Source organism: Emys orbicularis, chromosome 2 (genome assembly GCF_028017835.1).
Source record: "Emys orbicularis isolate rEmyOrb1 chromosome 2, rEmyOrb1.hap1, whole genome shotgun sequence".
NCBI classification, from domain to species: domain Eukaryota; kingdom Metazoa; phylum Chordata; order Testudines; family Emydidae; genus Emys; species Emys orbicularis.
The window spans coordinates 41,098,309-41,116,576 of NC_088684.1; the positions used below are offsets into that span (position 1 = coordinate 41,098,309).

General features: G+C 46.0%; 1 protein-coding gene and 1 non-coding gene across 2 annotated transcripts; both read left to right on the forward strand.

Annotated features, from left to right (window-relative positions):
* Positions 1-12,325: 12,325 nt before the first annotated feature.
* On the forward strand, positions 12,326-17,244 carry RPL30 (ribosomal protein L30). The gene is made up of 5 exons (XM_065398816.1): positions 12,326-12,391; positions 12,474-12,524; positions 13,701-13,846; positions 15,538-15,668; positions 17,062-17,244. The coding sequence occupies exons 2-5, from the start codon at positions 12,504-12,506 to the stop codon at positions 17,109-17,111; spliced, it is 348 nt and encodes a 115-aa protein (XP_065254888.1). The 5' UTR covers positions 12,326-12,391; positions 12,474-12,503; the 3' UTR covers positions 17,112-17,244.
* On the forward strand, positions 16,593-16,720 carry LOC135875340 (small nucleolar RNA SNORA72). Its single transcript, XR_010561214.1, has one exon. It is a non-coding gene; the product is annotated as a small nucleolar RNA SNORA72 (small nucleolar RNA).
* Positions 17,245-18,268: the final 1,024 nt, after the last annotated feature.

Consider the following 18,268-nt stretch of genomic DNA (forward strand, 5'->3'; position numbering starts at 1 on the left):
GAGACAATAATTTCATCATCTAAGGCAATAAATGGTTGTGTTTTGTCCAAAATAGTCAATATTTGTCATCTTCAGAGTTGAGATATACAAGCTGCTTTGTGACAGTTTTGTTTTTTTCCCAAAGTTGCTTACAAAATTCTACTGCCAGTCTTAGTTGATGTGGAAGATGGCTGAAGCTGAAATTTAATTTAAAAAGCTTATGCATTACAAAAACCACACTTACCACCCAATAATAGACAAAGAATTGTGTCTAGACTTGAAGGAGGTCAGGAAATTCTGCCATGGGAATGTACCCCCAGCTTTTGGGGAATAACTGCTGATGTGTTGGTTTACCTGCTGCTACAAAGTAACTTTATTATTGCTTTTCACAAATTTGCAGATAAGATTAGGTTGGGTTTTGGTTTTGGGGGGTTGATTTTTTTTGTTTTATTTTGTGTTAATTCTCTAATGGAAGCTGTTAAGATTTTATCTAATGACTCTTTTGGAGTCTTAACATTTCTAGCTATCCATAGAAAAGTGTCTATTAAAAAAAAGTTAATGGTTTTAGGCTAAGACTTTGTATGTTCCAATACTTTTTATAATCAGTTTATAAATCTGTGAAAACAGCACTTGAAAACAGAAATCATGCTGACAAATTTCTAGGGTGGCCAGTGCCTGTCCGAATGATTATTATAGGTGCGACCTTCACAGTAACTCTGGGAATGCAGAACAAGTAGTATAATCATTTGATACAAATATGCTTTCTGGTTTAAAAAGAGGTCTTCTTCATTTAAGTGCTGGATTTACTTTTTAACTTGAAAGTAGGTTCGCTTAGACTGATGTGTTCCTGCAATTCTCTCTTCCTTGTTTGTTGTCATCCTTTGATATGTTATGACTTATTTGGACCCCAGTTTTAAAACACTTGTGTACATGAGTTTATTCCCCTGAATATTCCCATCGAACTCAGCACAGCTACTTGAGTAAGAGAATTCACATGCATATTTACAGGACCGGGCTAGCTAAACTGCTCTTCTGGGCACTGACCATCAGCTTTTGATTTGTTCTGTAAACAAATCTTTGGCTGCATAAACAGCATTTATTTCTGGATAACTAAGTAAAATGGCAGAATTCTGTCAGCCAGAGATGGCACCTGTATCCACCTCTGCAAAGTGCTTTGGGGGGCTGGGATTAGAGGTGCTAGCGAAGGACACGGTATAATAAAATCACAACAGCGATCAATAATAAATGACACCGGTTCCTAGAGAAGTTGACCCCCTTTAGGAAATGGGCAGCAGCGCAGCCCCATGCAGGTGTCTGGGCTGCCACTAGCCCGGCTTTGGAGACCAGAGCAGCCCCTGTCACACACCAGAAAGAGAAGAGCCCCGCTTGGCCGCCCCGTGCTCACCACATTTCTGCAGCCCGTTGGTGTCGCTGGGTTTTGCAGCCGGCCGGCTGCTGTCCTGGGTCTGGGTCTGGGCGCTGCTGGAACAGCCCATCGCGCCTCGTGCCCAGCGCCTGGCGAGGCAAACGGGAGCCCTCGCGCCGGGTCCCACGGAGCGCAGAGGTGCTGTCAGAGGAAGCCCCGCCGCAGCCGTAGCCCCGGCGTCCGAGCCCTGTCCCGGTCCCTCTGCGCAGCCCGCGTGTTTACAGCTCGCGCTCCGTTGCCATATGAACAGCGCAACCAGCCGCCGCTTCGTTTTCCCAGCGCAAGGGCTCGCAGGTGTGCAGAGCGCAGGCGCAGGGGGCGCCGGCTTGGAAATAGGAGGTAAGTGGAGAGAGACACTAGTGTTCCCGCCTCCTTGGTCATCTCCGGGCAGGGGCTGGAACGAGGAGTGCTGCTGCACCCCTGGCTTGAGGCGGTTTCCATCAGGATGTACAGTTTGGTTCAGTGGCTCTCAGCGCACCCCCATTATACACATTCTTCCGGGACCAGCACCCTTCTCCCACCTCTGTTGTTGAACTACCCAGTGAGCGAACAAGCGCATCTCTGATAGCAACAGGAAGGCAGGAGCTGGCACCCCCAGGAAAGCAAAGCCCGTCTGGGACCCAGCTGCCCCCCCACACACACACTTCCTAGGGCGCTCACAATGGTTGCAGCGTTAAACATAAAATAGCAACAGATCCAAGAGCTAGAACCAGTCTGGAAACCAGCCCTACCAACACTGGGCTAGAGCAGGGGGGAAACTACAAGGAAGGGGACCCCTTCTAGTTTCATTATCGGAGTGGTGGGGAATGCAGAAAGTCAAACTTGCACAGAGCCAGAATGTGAAGAGTAAAGGTTTTGAAATTGTTTCAGGTTTAATGATCTGATAAGGCCTCTAAGCAGCATTTAAATACAAATAAAATGATGCACTAAATTTAATTTGGCTTTTGCAAATTTTTCATTAAAATCTTTGCCAAAAATATACCAACAGTAAGATGGTGTGAAATCTTGATTTAAGACAATTTATTCAAGTCTTTTCATTTGCCTTGTACAGTTTTCATTATACTACATGTGTATATATTTTACAATATACCCTTAGAAGGCTGAGCCTGCAAACTGTCCGCTCACAGCAGTAGTCTTTACTCACCCAACTACTCATATTCAAATCTCTTTTTGGAGGACTTTGTATGTAGTTCAGGAGCGCCGTCAGCTTTTCTGCTGCCCTAGGCGGCGGAAAGTCCCGCCCCGAAATGCCGCCCCCCACAGAGGCGGCGGAAGGTCCCGCCACCAAAATACCGCCGCGGTCACCGCCCCCCAAATTGTAGCGCCCTAGGCGACCGCCTAGGTCGCCTAATGGGTTGCACCGGCCTTGATGTAGTCTCATACAAAGTGCATCCCAAATCACCTTTAAATTTACATACTGTATAATCATTGACAGATGGTCAGGGAGACAAGATATGCTTTACAATGAGGTGGAAAAGAGCTGGAGAGTAGATTAACTAGACAGAGAGAAATTTTGTTCCAGTTGGTTGAAGCTACAGATTACCACAGTGATGAGTGCCATATAATACTCCAGGAGGAATTATGTGCCAAAAAAATAAAAATTCTGTGCACAATATTTTAAAATTTGCAAATTTTGTCAAAATAACACTATACAATCAGACCAGTTTCAATTATTTTGGTAATTTATTTCAAAATACCTGTCAGCAAGTATGTCTGTAACAATACAGACACACACAAAAATTCCCCCAGGAGTAGAGAGTTAAAGAAATCCCTATGACAACCCAGTTCCTGCTTCTTTGCCCCTTCCCCGCAGAGCCCAGCCGGGGAGCCAGACACTCACACCCTTTCCCCCCAGAGCCCAGCCATGCCCCCCCAGCCAAGAAACTCACACACACACCTGACCCCAGCTGTGGGCCCCCCTAGCCCAGACACTCACACCCTCTACCCCCCAGAGGACAGCTGCAGGCCCTCGGCCCAGACACTCACAGATAGGGTGACCAGATCACCCAAGTCAAATATCGGGACGCGGGGGGAAAAAAAAACCCACCCTTCCTCCACAAGCTCTGGAGGGAGGCCCCGGAGATGTAGGGGGAGCGTGGGGCCAGGGTGAGTGAGAGTCCGGCCTGGCCCCGAGCAGGCAGGACTCAGTCGGGCGGTAGGGAGAGTAGGGGGGCGGCGGCTGTTCTCCCCCCCTGGCAGCGGGACTCGGGAGCAGCCGCTGCTGCAGCTCCCACTGCCGCGGGGGGAGGAAGCGGCCGATGGCCAAGCTCGGCGGCTGCGGCTCTCGCGCCCGGGCCCGAACCCCCCGAGCCTGGGCCTGCTGCGGGGACCTAGCAGCGCGCACGCTGCGCCCAGCCCCGGCCAGTCGCATCTGGGCTGCTGCCCAGCTGGTGCTATCCCGCGGCGGCCCCGGAGTGGGGGCAGCAGGCCCCAGCCCCCCCATCCTGCTCGGGTCCCGCAGGGGAACGAACAGGCCTGGGCTGCCGATGCCTCCGCCCCGGGGCCGCTGCGGGATTGCTCCAGCTGCGCAGCAGCCCAGACGCGACTGACCAGGGGCTGGGCGCAGCGTGCGCGCTGCTGGGTCCCCGCAGCAGGCCCAGGCTTGGCGGGTTCGGGCCCGGGCGCCAGAGCCGCAGCCGCCGAGCTTGGCCATCGGCTGCTTCCTCCCCCCGCGGCAGTGGGAGCTGCAGCAGCGGCTGCTCCCGAGTCCCGCTGCCAGGGGGGGAGAACAGCCGCCGCCTGGCCCCGCGGGCCGCCCCCCTACTCTCCCTACCGCCCGACTGAGTCCTGCCTGCACTGGGGCCAGGCCGGACTCTCGCTCACCCTGGCACCGCGCTCCCCCTGCGTCTCCGGGGCCTCCCTCCAGAGCTTGTGGAGGAAGGAGGAATGGTGACCCTGGGGAAGAGGCGGGGATTCGGGGAGGGAGCCAATGGGGGGAGGTGGGGGCGGAGTCGGGGCGGGGTGGGGGCGCGAGCACTTCCGGGCTCCGGAGCATTTCCTTGTTTGTCCAGTGTCCCGACCGCACATCGGTCAGGACGCGGGACAAACAAGGAAATATCGGGACAGTCCCGATAAAATCGGGATGTCTGGTCACCCTACTCACAGACCCTACCCTCCTAGAGCCCAGGGATCCAGAGGGAGAAACAGACTGATGCTGGGTCCTGGGCTTACATGGAGTTTCCTGTGCGCAGCTGCCACCTCCTTCCTTCGGGGTGTGCTGGGAATTGTAGCTGCTAGAAACCCTCCAGTTCCCTCCCCCTCCCCGGCCTTGTCTTCATTTGCAACCTGGGCTCTGCCAGGTCCAGCAGCCCCTCGTGGTGGCCAAAGCTCTGCAGCCCATTTCTGGTGGGAAATTCTGCAAAATTCTGCATTGCACAGTGGCGCAGATTTCTCCCAGGAATAATATAAGAACCTACATTGATGGACAGAGTAGTAGTCTCTTGAACCAAGGGTGGCAAAATTGTATGACAGAATAATGAGGCAGCCATTGTTAGGGGAGAGGACAAGAGGCAAAATTACAAAAGAGGACAAGGTCCAGAGTCAATGGAGGGCTTCTCACCCTTTTTCTCACATCTTCTTCATGAAGTAGGGAAGCAAGATTCCCTTGATCCGAGGCAGCCAGAACACCACTAGGAGTGCTTAGGGGAACTCATGCCAGAGTGATCATCGCTACACTCTTTGAGTGAATGCAGCAAAAACTCCCCTCTTATGTGGGCTATATGGAGTTTCTTCTACAGCACCGTTAACCTGAATGCCCAGCTGTGACAGCTCAGAGGAAAGGGGGTTGGAGAGTAGGGCTCCACATTTTCCCTAACCAGCCCATTCTCTTTGTGTAGGCTAGAGGTCCTTTTGTTCCAGGTTCACAAAAATTAAGACTATGGCTGCCCTAGGTGTGGACATGCAAAGGGAAAAAGTTGCATACACCCCCTTCACCCTAACTAGAACCTGGGCCTAAATCTGTAAACATAAGTGTTAAATTCTGCTCACATTTATGTGTGTATGCAACCTCATTGATGTAAAAGGAAGGTGGTTTGGCCTAGAGACAATATTTACAGCAGGATTTTTCCTTCCAATGTGAAATACTTATTGCCATATGTCTAGGATTTATAATCTATAATGACAACTGGATTATCATAAGTGTCTTGAATACATAAAATGTAATGTAACACATCAACCTAAACATTTTTACTTCCTCCTGTTCTGTAGCTCATATTCATTTTTACATCTTTTTTTAAATAATACATATACTTATAGTAGATTTCTTTGTGACTGTTTCCTAAGCCTGTTAATATTAGGTAGTGGACAATGTAATGTTAGTAATTCTTTAACAAGCTGAAGCAATATTAATGTTTGTAGTATGCTGTTGTGTAGACATGAAGTATCCAAGGAACTAACTAAAGCACAGGAGCTTCTGCAAACACAATTGTTTTACAGAGAAAGAGGGGGGGAAAGCACTTCATTTTATCCCAAAGTGTAAGTCAGGAAATGAAAGCAATGAAAGAGAAAGGGAAAAAGGTGGGGAGAGCCAGGAGGTGTCAAACAGGAAGCATGAGCAACTGAAGAGGCAGTTTAGGCCGTAGACCCAGCAGGGGAGGCCGAACTCACCTAACTTAAACAAATAAAAATGAAGATAAGGGGTGCAGAGAGAAGGGGAGGAGAGAAAGGACAACTGAGGAGAAGGATAAGTTGTTTGGAGTTAAAAATGGATAATGAACAATTAGTGCCTTATGGAAAAACTTAAATCATTCCATTTAGTAAAATGCCATCTGACAGTAAAATACATGGTCTGAAGTTTTCATAGCCATTATTTCTAAAGGCATTTACATGGAAACAGATCTTTGCTTCCTTAGACTCCTATCCTGCTAGTATCTGATGATGGAGTAGATGCTTGTGGGGCAACTGACAGGACTGGGGCCAAAGAGTTCATTGGCTCCAACTGATGCTTCCTTACTTGAGGTCACAATCCGCTGGTTGTGACATTAATTACATTCACAGCAAAAAAGAAATACAGGATTAGGACATCAAATGGGCAATAAGCAGCATGGACAGAATTCTTAAGAAGCCAAGACTGATAGTTTATGTGTACCTTTGTCCCAATAATAAAGTAATTATATACAGAATATTATATAAGTGGAAGGGCTAGTCCATAAACAACTTTTTAAAGTTTTCCATAAGGTGTCAGCAATTTTTTAAGCTTCTTAGGACAGAACTACAGGACCTAACTTGTTTCACTCTTCCTGGAGCTCAGTAGCTAATTGTAATTTTGAACTTTTTAAGGCAGTGAGCCTGTTGCAACTTTAGACTTCCTACATTTTGATCCCCTATCCAAGTATTGTCCCAAACACCCAGGACTCACTAGTCTTTCAAATAAGTCTATGGAAGTAGAGCGATCTTTTCCTCAAGCCACAACTCCTTTTCCTAGATCCTTAGGCTATTCTGTACAGAAAGAACAGGATTGCATAGGCTGGACAGCAAATTGTTTGAGAGAAAGTGCAGGCCAGATCCTCAATTGGAGTAAATTGGGAGTAGCTCCACTGAAATTAATTGGGTGATGCTGATTTATATCATCTGAGGATCTGGCTCCATGAAATCCAACTTTTTTAGGTTGCCTGGGACAGCAAAACCTACAAGCATGGTTGACAGAACATGCTTCTTCATTGTCAAGGAAGGAATCTGAAGAGCTTTTCACTAAGTCTAACTACAATTTTTAGAAACCTGTAGATATACACATTTCCTGATAGAATTTGGCACTAGGAAAATGTAGATATATTTTTTTGGTTGGAGAGCTTTTAACAACACTTTAAACTTGGCATTTATGTAGTACTCAATAAGAAAAGCCTCCAATACTGTATGCTACTTTCCTTGCCAATTTAAACCTAGCTGCATTTAGTGTGCATATATCCAAATATCCACAAATAGGTATTTAGCTTCATGATTTTCCCTGTATCCTGGCCATTTCCTCTTTTTTTTTTTTTCTTTTTTTTTTAAATCTTTGTAATCATTGGATGGATGACAGACAAGAAATGTGAATGCTAATTCAGCAAATACGTACATTAGTAGGGTTCCAGACTCTAATGTTCTGAAACAATGAGATATATTTGTTTGCCTGACAATAAAGGGATAGCATAGTACATGACCCGATGCAAATTGGATGAACATGTTTGCATTTGCTTTAAATGTGATCATTATCAGAAAACACAGCCTGTCACTTTTAATACTCTTAGTAAGTGCAAAAGGGAAAGTAATGAATGCAGGTGCCCACATGGAGTTCTTATGTAACTGTCTATTAATTCTGGAGGGGAAATATTCAAAAACATTAACCTCATTCTTCTTGCGTATTTTTCCTTTATCAAAATAAGTCCAACACCTTTTACAAGATGCTCTAAAAATTAGGCTGTCACACTGCTAAAATAAAGATCATGGACCATATTTTTAAAAGAGCAGTTTCCATTTCTGAATGCATAATCCTAGCATTTGGGGCTAATTATAACTTCAGGCATAGCCCTGAGCAAGGAGTATTATATAAATAAACGGAACAACCCCAGAAGTAGCCCTAGGAGATATTATGAGTGGCATTTGGATGTTGGTGTTAAATCCCAGCAGTGGTTCCAAAACTGGTTTTCCAAGTCCCATTTGCAAGTTCCTCCCTCAGCTCAGGGTAACTTGTGCACCACACAGTCTGCCAATCTACTTCCAGGTGAAAGCCAAGGTGATAGTTACTATCTCCAATGCCTTGAATAGCCTGGCCCAATTTGCCTGCGTGATCACCTCTTCCTCACTGACCCATTGCTATTTGTCCAGTTTTCATGAGAACCCAGTTCACACAGAAATTTACGGAATGGTACATCTCTGATAACATATAGTACATATATATCAAGTATTTGACACTACAGGTTTAGAGTGTTCAGTGTAATTTTTTTCTTCTTTCTTTACTAGAGGGAGTTCTTTTCCATTTTTATTATTTTCTCTCTCAGTTGTATGCTACCTGGGACAGCACACATAACCACTATTTCCATTGTACATGCTTCTCATTACTGTTGTGGAATTACGTCATTATTAGGGCTCCATGGCTATCACTGAAGTCGCGGAAGTCACAGATTCCATGACTTTCTGCGATCTCCATGACTTCTGCAGCGGCCAGTGTGGCTGACCCCAAGGCCACCCAAGCAGCTTGTTCCAGGACCAGCTGCTCAGGTGGCCCCGGAGATACCCACAACAGCTACTGCTTGGGCGAGCCCCCAGCAGCAGTCCCCGGGCGGCTGGCCGGAGCAGCCGTGGTCCCTGGCCCCGGTAGCGGTCCCCGGGCAGCTGGCCAGAGCAGCTGCAGTCCGCTGGCCCAGGGCACCCACCCCAGCAGCTCCCCCGGCAAGATTTAGTCATAGGTATTTTTAGTATATGTCATGGACAGATCATCGGCCATTAATTTTTGTTTATTGCCCATGTTTATTGCTTCTATTTGTCATCAAAATCCAGTTTTGGCTTTTGAGATAATTTTCAACCCTTTCTCAATTTAAAATACTAATTTTCAAACTTACTTTAAATTTCAATCTGCTTCAGCACACAACTAAACCCAGTTCATTTGATCCCACAAATCACATTCTTTCATCCTTTCTCTGTGTCAGAACTTTCAGTGCATTACTACTGCTCTTAAATTGCACCTTTGCCTTTTTATGTTAAAAGCATTTAGAACATCATTTTGTCTTGCTATCAGTATGAGTCACTGTACTTGGCTAAAATTCTCATTGTCTCTCTTTTTACATGGTTCTTGGTGATGTTATATGAAAATGGAATATAAAGATACAATAGGAACAAATTCCTATTGTAACAACTGAACATACCCTATTTTGTTTTAAAAAAAAAAAAAAAAAAAAAAAAAAAAAAAGCTTTTTGGTTCCTACAGAGCAGGGGTCTCAAAGTACCGGTCTGCGGGCCATCTGCGGCCCGAGAACCTCCCCACTGCGGCCTGTGGAGAGACAAATGCAGACACGTGGCCGGCAATGTCTGCTGCAGGCACTGTCCCCCGCAGCTCCCGTTGGCTGGGGGAGAGGGAAAGAGATATCATCACTAGTCGCCAGGCAGAGTCAGCCATGGAAGCAGCATCATTAGTTGCAGGGCAGAGTCAGCCATGGAGGCAGCGGCACTTTTTTTCCCCACAATGAATATAAGCAAGTCAAAATACCGAACACAACTATCTGATGCACACCTTGCTGCAATCCTGAAGGTTTCAACTGCTTAGTCACTGAGGCCAAACATCAACAAACTGACAGAACTGAAGCGTTGCCAGGTGTCTGGCAAACACTAAAAACTCTCTGGCAGGCAAAGAATTGTATAAAGTTGTATGACAGTTTTATTATTTCTAAGAAATTCAAAATAAAAAATACTATATAAACGTTTTCTTTTCTGAACACCATCTTGAGCGACGTCATTGGCCCGCTGGGAGGATTTGACTTTGGTGGGTCAGTGGGGGTATGACGCGGGGTGGGGAAGTGGTCAGGTCCCACTTCCGGGCAGTGACCCCCCCCCATGGTACGCATGGTTGTGGGGCACCTCACCACTACCTGCCCTTAATGTGATGCAATCTTGTCTGTGCCCACCGTGGACCAGCTTCTTGAAACCAACAGCCTCTGGCAGCATAAGCACTGCCTTCCAGGCCTCACTCTCTCTCTACAGGTAGCGGTAGGCATACACCAACCCCCAAGTCCTCAGACCGTTCCCCACAGCGTCCAGCCACTTATCCACTGAACACTCTCAGAAATACCAGGCCTGCTTTTCCCAAAGGAAGAGTACACCATCAGCTTGCAAGATTCAACTCTGGATCACCTCTCTGCTTAAAACCACAGCAAGTAGATTGTATTTATAGTGAAAACAAGAGTAAGTTTATCAAAGAGCAGCAATTCAAGGGATAGTAAGAACATTGAAAACAAAGGCTTACATATAAAACAAAATCATAACTTGCTTTCTAGAGACTAAACTTAACAGGTTAGCCTCCGGTCTAAAGAAGTTCTCGCCAGTGTTTTCAACCAAACCTGACTACAACTCCCTCTTTCATGAAGCAAACTCACTGTCCTTTTACTTCCTCATTGAAGAGTTCTTGGATGTCTTCTTTATCCCCCACATATAGCAGAGCAAATATTTGATGTGCACTTCAGGGAAGGGAAGGAAAACCCTATCTTGATTTTTCTCTTACTGTTATTTTCTTTCTTTGAAACTCTCAAAATCCTTCATTAACATTCAGTACAGACTAGTAATAGGAGACCCTTTGTGAACTATACAATACTTATTTTACACGTGAACAATCAGCTAGGTAAACATTTCTTGTCTGACAAGAAACCTACACTGTGTCAGTCCCTAGACACGGACTTTATAATATTGTATATACTTAACTCCTTATACAACATGTGTTTCACACTAATATGGATAACCAATGTAACACTGGCTTTTATTTGGGACCTCACATGACATTCTTTGGTGAATTATAATGCACATACAAGACTCAGCAGATTGCTGTAACTTCTATGCCCCTCCACTGTACCCCCTGACAGCTGACACCAAGAGATTGCTGGGTCACAGGGAGGTTGAGTTGGGGAGAGCCCATACGGCACAGCTTCCCGCTCCAGCCTGTTAGCTCTCGCTAATGTCATGTGAGACACAGCCACATGCAGGCAGGGCCCTCTCCCCTGGATGTTCCCTTCTCCGATCTGGGCTGTGGCAAGCCAAATAAAGTGATCTGGCAGGCTGGAGGTGGTCCCCTGGGTTGCCAGTTGCTCATCCTCATTTTAAGTGATTTCTGTACAGGGATTTTATGCAAAACTGTGCTTGGAGAAATTGTTTAAACCATTTTCTAGAACAAAGGAAACTGATCACAGGATACAGGGGAGAAGGGAAAGGCAGTGGAAAAAAGATCACTTAAAGAGCAAGAAACAAATAAAAACCAGAGAGTTGGGGGGGTGGAAATTTCCCTTCTTCATCCCTCTGATGTTGAGAGCACCTTCCAACAGGGAAACCATAATGAACTGGGCCTCTGCCTCTCAGGGCAATCACATAACAATCCCAGGTCTGGGCTGAGACAAAGGACCAGGCCTCCACAGAATTACACCCCCCTTTCCCCCCAGCCAGAGAACCAGCCCCTCACCCTGAGCTACTCCCCCCACCCCACAGGAGCCAGCCCCCTTACAGAGCCCCCCTCAGCTACTCCCCCCACCCCACAGGAGCCAGCCCCCTTACAGAGCCTCCCCCAGCTACTCCCCCCACCCCACAGGAGCCAGCCCCCTTACAGAGCCTCCCCCAAGCTACTCCCCCCACCCACAGGAGCCAGCCCCCTTACAGAGCCCCCCCAAGCTACTCCCCCCACCCCACAGGAGCCAGCCCCCTTACAGAGCCTCCCCCAGCTACTCCCCCCACCCCACAGGAGCCAGCCCCCTTACAGAGCCCCCCCCAGCTACTCCCCCCACCCACAGGAGCCAGCCCCCTTACAGAGCCTCCCCCAAGCTACTCCCCCCACCCACAGGAGCCAGCCCCCTTACAGAGCCCCCCCAAGCTACTCCCCCCCACCCACAGGAGCCCCCCCCCAGCTACTCCCCCACCCCACAGGAGCCAGCCCCCTTACAGAGCCCCCCCCAAGCTACTCCCCCCACCCACAGGAGCCAGCACCCTTACAGAGCCCCCCCCAAGCTACTCCCCCCACCCACAGGAGCCGCCCCCCCAGCTACTCCCCCACCCCACAGGAGCCAGCCCCCTTACAGAGCCCTCCCACCAGCCAGAGAACCAGCCCACTCAACTACTCTCCCCCTACCAGGGAGAAAGCCGACACCCCCAACTACAAGTCCCACCCTCTGGAGTCTGGCGCAGTCGTATTTCAACCCGGAAGGGGCGGAGTAAACTAAGTTCTCGCGAGATTTCTCGCCGAGCCGCGGGGGGGGGATCTACGCTGCATTGTGGGAGTTTCTTCCTTTCTTGTTGCCCGGCCATCTTGGAGGCGCGTCTCGGGTGAGCGGGGCTCCGCGGGGCCGGGCAGGAGCGCTGCGGGCCGGCCGGCACGAGGCACTAACCTTTCCTCCTTGTGTTTCAGCTACCGCCGGACCCGACACGAGGCAGCAACATGGTGGCCGCGAAGAAAACGGTGAGTGAGCGGGGCGGGCCCGGCGCTCACGTGGCGGCGGCGGGAGGCTGCGGAGCGGCCCCGGGGCGGCCCCGGGGCAGCTGCCTTGGGGGTGGCCGGGTCTCCCGAGGCTGCTTTTGAGAGCTGGGTGGCGGGGGAGCGGCCAGAGGTTTCCGGGCTGTCCCGGCGGTGGGGACTGAAGGGGGAACCTGATGAATGAGGGGAGTGAAGCAGGGCGCCCCCAAGGCGCTTTGGGAGGCCGGCCACTGGGCTCCTTCAGCTCGTAGGGGGTGCTTGCTCCTGGCGCAGGGCGGTATCGGCCCCCTTGCTGTAGGAGCTGCCCCTCATCTCGCTGTCGCCTGTTTCTTCTGAGTCTCGCTATCACTGTCAGCCAGATATTCCCTCACGTGTCGATATCCTCCCCTCGAGGCGTTGCGAACTACCTTTGTGCGGTCAGGTTATTGCCTAATTATTCCAGAACACAGTTTGGGTGAGGGTCAGTGCATTTAAGCGTCTGCTCTTATATGTTGCTCTACCCTGTGATTATCATTGCATTTATTTTTGTACACTCGAAAGTATGGGTGTCGTGCTGTAAGATGTCCTCTGTAATTACAAAATTCACTACCTAGCTGCAATATGCCACAAAGCGTTACAGAAAAATCACTTCAGCATCGTGTTGATAGTGATCAGTCATTTTTTTATATTGCATGAAATGTATACACAGGACAGGGTCTAATGGTCAGACTGCAATTTAGAATGGAGTAACTTGATGCTTCTTTCTTAACCTGGCTTAGCCTTGGTAAATTGAAAAGGGACCTTTGAGTGTAGGATCCCACAAATATTCTGACACTAAAAAGGGTAGGGTCAGGCTGGAAGTTCAGAATAATTCAACATAATTTGTATAGTAGCTTTTTAAAAAATTGTCAGTTAATTTCTCCTTGCATTTAAGAGAGAGAAATAAGGGGACTAGCTTGAAGTCTGAGAAATGTTGTCATATTGTGTTAACACAATTTTTATTTTATTGACAAGCTTTTTCTTAACTTCTTGGATATTTAGATATGAGCTACTTAATATTTTGCACTGTAAATAGTAGAAAGCTTAGTTGAACCCAAAGACTTGTGTTTAGTTAAAGCTCTTTAAAATTGTTCATTCTCTGTGTTAATCTGCATTACTCCATATATTTTAACTCTGTTACAGAAAAAGTCGCTAGAGTCCATAAACTCAAGGCTTCAACTGGTTATGAAAAGTGGTAAATATGTGCTAGGGTACAAACAGACTCTGAAAATGATTCGGCAGGGCAAAGCCAAGTTGGTCATCCTAGCCAACAACTGTCCTGCTTTGAGGTAGGTACCGTTATATTGGAAATTGGACTTCCTGAAAACTGGTTTTAGAAAGATACTTTATCCGCATCTGCTTTATGCTGTTCACAGTGTGAACGTTTTTAGTACAGTGCACTAAACAGTCCTAGTTCTACAATGTTATAATATTTGCTGCAAAACAGGGCTGGATCTCTGGTGCAAGTTGCATGTGTAAACAATGCAGGACTGAGCTTGTAAAGTGCTTTTAAATTATGCTGCCCAGCTTCTGTACAGCAAAGGAAGCTTATACTAAAGAAAAAACTTTTTCTACAGGTGGTATGACTCAAATAAGGGCATAGCAAAGTGGTTGTTATGCAGGTGGGGAAGGAATCTTAAATGGCTTCTACTCTCTTCTCCTCTTCTCCCCCTCCCTCCCCCCCCCTATTTTGAAACCTCATGCTGCGTGGGCTGGATCCAGTCTGTCATCAAATAAGGGTTTGGTGGCTTTGAAAAGAACTTTTTATGAGGAGTTTCAAGATGCAGAAAAGGGATTCAGAGCCTGTAGTGGCTGGAGCTATTGGGGGTGGGGAGACAGGTTGATGTGGATCTGCACCTAATTTGGATTGCTGGAGGGGACCAGTGGTGGTTGACAAGACCTGCAGCTCATAGAGGCCAGGTGAAAGAGGCAAGCTAGGAATGTGAAAACTGGCACAATTCACTTTAATGCCTCTGTCACCACCAGAAGCCCAGGTTCCTGCTTCCCTGTCTGCTCAGCATCTGGCCACCTGCCTTCCCCAGCCCTCGTCAGTAAGGCTACGTTTCAGTCACAGGCATTTTTAGTAAAAGTCATGGATAGGTCACTGGGAGTAAACAAAAATTAATGTCCTGTGACCTGTCCCCTAACTAAATCTTGGGGGTGCAATGGGTGCTCTGGGGGGAGCAGCCTAGGACCATTGCTTGGGGGAAAAGTGTGTGTGTGTGGGGGGGGGGGGGGTTGGCGATGTCCCTCCCTCAGCTCCTAGGTGGAGGCGCGGCCAGGCAGCGGTGGGCTAGGAGCTGGGGGAGGGAGGGACATATCGCTGCTTCCAGGGATCCCCACTGAGGTAAGTGCTGCCCAGAGCCCTCACCCCATCCTGTGCCCCAACCCCCAGTCCTGAGCCTCCTTCCACACCCAAACTCCTGCTGCTGCTGCTGGGGGAGGGTGCGCATGGCGCAAGACTGCCCCAGCAGCAGCTGGCCACTGCAGAAGTCACGGAATCCTTGATCTCCGTGACAAACTCGCAGTCTTACTCCTCAACTACAGGTTCCAATGACCAACCCATCAAATAGTCCTGCTCACTCCCACACTCTGTCGGCAATCTACATTTGCCTCTCCTGTAAGCCCTTTTTCCCTGTACAAGGGAGCCTACCTGCTATTTGAGCAGCCCCTGGGGCCTCTCTTGGAAAAGATAACGGCACTAACCAGAGCTGCCAAACCCCATTCCTGACCAACAGAATCAGACTCCTACATCCCAAAGCTGTGATTGGGAAGTCAGACCTCCCCTTGGGGGAAAGATGGTGACTGCCCCCCAACACAAACCTCAAGTGGAGGAATAAAACTAACTTCACTGCTCAATCTAAAACTTTGGAAGTGCAGTTATGATTCAAACTGGTCTAATAACATCCCATTGAAGGATTCATTTGATGGGAATGAGTGAGTGTACCATTTTCTGATATGTAGTTCTTTTAATTCTCAGAAAATCAGAGATTGAGTACTATGCTATGTTGGCAAAGACTGGTGTGCATCACTACAGCGGCAACAATATTGAATTGGGTACAGCATGTGGAAAATACTACAGAGTGTGCACACTGGCTATCATTGATCCAGGTATGTATTCTAGCTTCTTTTGCTTACATATGACTCATCACCACAAAACGTTCACTGGACTTGCCATTCTGTTTAAAACCAGGATCCAGGGCCTGGACAGGACTTCCAAAACACAGAACATTTTATATTTTATTTATTTAATTATTTATTTATTTTATTTATATATATATATATATATATAAGTAAAGCTCATTTGCTTGACACAGCATGTTTTCTTTATTGGGCTTGCTTCACCTCAGCAACCTATTTTTCCCACCAGGAATGGGGATCTTTAGAATACTTTGCAGTCTGTGCTAATCCTGTTTAGGATTGGCCAGAATTGGCTTGGAAATATGATCTCTAATCCAGTTTCTTATTTGACATCTAAGCTTGAAAGTGAACAGGATTGCTAAAAACTCTAACCTTTTTCATTTAAAAAGATTGTCATCAGCAGTGAACAAAGATAATTACCATTGGCTGGTGATATCTCTGGGCCTAAAGGCGGACTGTTAGAACCTCTAAGATGAACTCTCTTAATTAAGCAATTTCTTGTCTTTATTTTCCCCACAGTATCTATAAACATAGTCCAATCTTGCTCTATTTTAGGCAGTGCCTCTGTTTAGTTGCTGCTTTGTCAGCCACTTTGAATGGCTGCTTAAAGATGGATTTCACTGCATTTCTATATGCATCTGTATGGAATTGTCACTGAGTGACAATTTGAATTTTCACTGTAGTTATCTGCTTATTGTGCATATGATAGGAATACAGTGTGATACTTTGCTCTCAAACTAACTCCAGCAAAACCTAATTTATAATGTTTCAGATTTGACTTGTGAATAACTGTTTTAATATAATAACTACATGCAATATTTTCTTAATTTTAGTTGTATGATTTAGCTCTTAAGTCTGTACAATACCTCTGCTTTTGAGTTGGTATTGCATATCCTGCAAATATTGTCGCTGTCCTGATAGTTCAGTGATCAGGCTAGTCACTTGCTATATTAAAACTCTGCAATGTGTCCCCAGGACTTGCTTATTTCTCTAGTTTTGTGTTTTAATGGCTAGTGACTTGTATGGAATTTTCATTTTGTGTTATACATTAGTATAATTTATATAGAAACAGTTTTGACATCTTGATTTTATAAAAGGAAAGCATTTATTATATTAGTAGTATACTTCTGAGTATGGTCTCTATCCTTCAAAACTATTAGTTGGTGCCAAAACTTGAGTTTTTTTTAATTAATGTGATAGAATTTTCAAAAGCCAAGATGTAACAGATTTGTAAGTGGAAGATATTGATCATTGTGGAATGGCAAACTTAAAATAGCTTCCAAATAGTTGTCCTGTATTATAAATGGATTTTGCTGTGGCCCCTTTCCTGAGATTTGATTATGGCTTATTTTTCCATTTACAGGTGATTCTGACATAATTAGAAGCATGCCAGAGCAGACCAGTGAGAAGTAAAAGCTGGAGAGCTGTCATCCTTTCTATAATAAAACTGGTTATAGACTTGTTTTAAAAAAAACCCTGTATTTTGTATTAATTATACTGTTGCTAGTTTGGGGCACAAGTTTGCAAATAGAGACTGATTACCATGGCTGTGCCTCCTTTCCTGTTAGAAATGTATTCTACAAAAAACAGTGAAACTTTCCAAAGGCTTTGGATTTGAATAGGGCAAGTAGAATAAGAATCCCTGAAAATCCTAATAGTTTGTGCTTTATTTTGTTTTGCATGGTTAATTTAAGAGGAGTAGGACATAAAACAGCCTAAAAACTTAATCTTAATTTCATTTAAAGTGAGTCTGAGGTAGGTAAGCAAAGTGCAGGGTTGGGAGAATTTTGTTTAAAAATATATAGAAGGAAGAGACTTATTTGAACTAAAATTACTTTTTTTTTAAGATCCAGGAAAGAGATGAGACTTTTTTTTTCTTCATTCCCAGGGAAGTGTTGGAATTATTTATGTAGGGTATCATTTAACCATAAAATCTTTTATTAAATCAAAAGACTGAATGGTATTTATAAAACTGCTCTAAATGTGCGTAAAAAGCCTAAACAAGCAGTTTACTACATTCAAGGAATAACAAAACATTTATAAGCATTTGATCAAGATACTTACAAATGATCTAGGCACCCTGGCTTTAGCCCTCTATTGGTTGGCTCCAACTTGGTCAGGCAGGTATTAGCAGTGAATCCTTAAGTTTACTTTTTTTATATATGCTTTAACAAATGTGAGATTATTACCAATTATCAGACCTTAACAAATAGGCTATAAAAGAAACTCCTTCATCTGGCCTTATTTAAGAGTTATTTCTTTGCTTTAGCCCAAACCTTAAATGAGGTAACACTGGTATTTTGAAGGGTCACTACAAGTTTGACACAACTCTTCTTTCTCATGATTTCATTCTTTTTGGTTTCATGTTTTGGGTCTATTCATGCTAATGTCCCAACTCAATTGAAAACCCTAGTTCACCCAAATCTAATGTGGGCCTATATTTCTAAAGGGAGAATTCATTTCGGTATATTAAAATAGTGTTTATAAAATCTAAGCGGCAATGAGATATAATTTTTTTAAAATAACTAGGCTGGGTGCCCAACTTGAGACCTCATAAAGGGATTTGTTGT